Source organism: Quercus suber, unplaced genomic scaffold, assembly GCF_002906115.3.
Source record: "Quercus suber isolate HL8 unplaced genomic scaffold, Cork oak 2.0 scaffold_155, whole genome shotgun sequence".
Taxonomy (NCBI): domain Eukaryota; kingdom Viridiplantae; phylum Streptophyta; class Magnoliopsida; order Fagales; family Fagaceae; genus Quercus; species Quercus suber.
The window spans coordinates 302,793-305,191 of NW_027069616.1; the positions used below are offsets into that span (position 1 = coordinate 302,793).

The 2,399-nt window shown below is 42.3% G+C and overlaps 1 protein-coding gene across 1 annotated transcript; it reads left to right on the plus strand.

Annotated features, from left to right (window-relative positions):
- The first annotated feature begins 740 nt into the window (after nucleotides 1–740).
- Nucleotides 741–1,202, plus strand: LOC112000386 (uncharacterized). The gene has a single exon (XM_024032502.1). The coding sequence runs from the start codon at nucleotides 741–743 to the stop codon at nucleotides 1,200–1,202; it is 462 nt and encodes a 153-aa protein (XP_023888270.1).
- The last annotated feature ends 1,197 nt before the right edge of the window (nucleotides 1,203–2,399 follow it).

The following is a 2,399-nucleotide window of genomic DNA, read 5'->3' on the forward strand; positions in this document are numbered from 1 at the left end:
ATTATTGTCTGCCACTGCCAAGGATGGAAATGACAATATATTCCCAGTGGCAATGGCTGTGGTTGAGCAAGAGACAAAGGATAGCTGGATGTGGTTTTTGGAGCAGTTTGCAGATGACATTGGCAGGCCAAAGAAGCCAATCTGGTATTCATCAGTGACAGACAGAAGGTATTGCTTACCTTAGCTATTTACATTAACTTACTTAATTGCAGGGCCTGTTACATGCTTACTTGCTTTTTACATGCTTACAATGTGATGACATTAGCTTGCTTGCTTACATGCTTACTTGATTACAGGGCCTTTTACTTGCAATGGAGACTCTATTCCCAACTGTGAAGCACAGGTATTGTGTGAAGCACATATACAACAACTTCAAGGTTAACCACAAGGGCACAACATCAGCCGGGGAATTTGAGAGGGGGATGGACCATCTTAAGAGTTTCGATGAAGAAGTTTGGAAGTACCTGGCTGATATAGAGCCTGCACAGTGGACCAAATCCCACTTTTCTTCAAGAGCTTTAACAGATTGTATGGTAAACAATCTGAGTGAGAGTTTTAACTCTATGATTGTGAAGGCTAGAGACAAGCCCATCTTATCAATGCTGGAGTAGACCAGAGTTAGGCTTATGAGTAGGTTGTATATAAAGAAGATTGGCATAAAAAAGTATAGGGGAAAGTTGTGTCTTAGCATACAAAAAAAGTTGGAGCAGTTAAAATTAGAGTCTAAGAGTTTCTGTGCAATGCCTTCTGGGAGGTTTGCGTATGAGGTTGATAATGAGAGGGAAAGGCATGTGGTGGACTTGGTAAATAGGACATGTAGTTGTAGAGTATGGGACTTGATAGGAATCCCCTGCAAGCATGGAGTTGCAGCTATTTTTGTGAATCGTGAGAAACCAAAAGACTACACCCATCTATGCTACTACAAGGATACTTATGTGGAGATATACAAGACACCCATACCTCCCATGCCTGGCCAGTTTGAGTGGATGTCAAATGGCCAACCCAAGCCTATTGCACCTATTGTCTATAAGCCACTAGGCAGGCCACCCATGAAGAGGAAGAGAGATGCTGATGAGCCGAACTCTTATAAGGTGTCTAGAGCAAACAGGCCACTGAGGTGTGGAAAGTGTCACCAGGAAGGGCACAATGTAAGGGGATGCAAGGCCAATGTCACTGGTGAGATAGCATGGGAGAGGAGGTAGAGATTGCAGAAAGGGAAATCTGTAAGTTTTTATAAATTTTTTTATTCAGATGCAAAATAACAATAACTGACACTGTAAAAACATGCTCATATTTGGTTGCAGAGAAGTGGAAGGCTTTCCACACACAGACAAGGATCCCAGGCCCCATCTTCATCACAGGCCTAATCCTCAGCTCAGCCCCCATCTTCATCACAAACCCAATCCTCAGCTCAGCCCTCACCAACACATTAGCCTTACACTATGGCCTCATCCTCATCCAACCAGGCAGCAGGGTCACAGCCACAAGATCCAGCTCTACAGCCACAAGATCCAGCTCTACAGCCACAAGCTCCATGGTTAGGGCCACCAGCTCCATGGTCACAGAACCCAAGTCAGTGGTACTCTTCAGACTTTAGGTACACAGTTAGAGGAGCTCCTTGGTTCTCTTCAAGCCAACCAACACCACATACCCCTGTAGAAACATGGGACAGTAAAGCACCATCATCACTGGTACTGTACTTGTAGGTTTGATATTTTTTTCATTGCAACTATGAATCTGGTAGCTAACATGTGAATTCTTTTACTTTGTAGCCTACAAGACCACCTGCTACTAGAGGAGGAGCTGCTTTGAGAGGAAGGGGTGATACAACTAGGGCTCAGAAATGTAGAACAAGAGGTGGAAAAGCCAGCTGTGGTGGGAGAGGCAGGGGCAGGGGCAGGGGCAGTAAATGAAGACTAAGTCAAGCCACTTTTGTTGCTGTGTACAATGTATTAGGGTTATGTAGTGTTAGGGTTTTATGTAGTTTGTAGACAATGGCAGGGCAGACAATGGCAACACTTTTTTATATACCTGTTCAAATACTTTTTGTATTTTTGTAAGTTTTGTAAACATGAGGCAGCTGCAGCTATTTTGGTTGTTGTACCAAATGCCTTATATTTCTGGTGGTTGATGAAATACTAAGTCAATAACACCTTAAAATATGTATACAATTTCCAACTTAATGACAGGTGTTCATAGTTATTATTCTGATTATTGCAGTTTGTTATTTGAGTTATTATTATATGAGTTTGTTTATGTGTGCAAGCTGTATGTGTTGAATAGCAGGTGTATTGTGTGCATTTGTTGTCTTTTCTTGCAAGTTGACAGATTGTCATGCATTTTAAAACAACTTTAGACACAATTGTCCTCACACAATGCACTTTATGCACAAACCAACA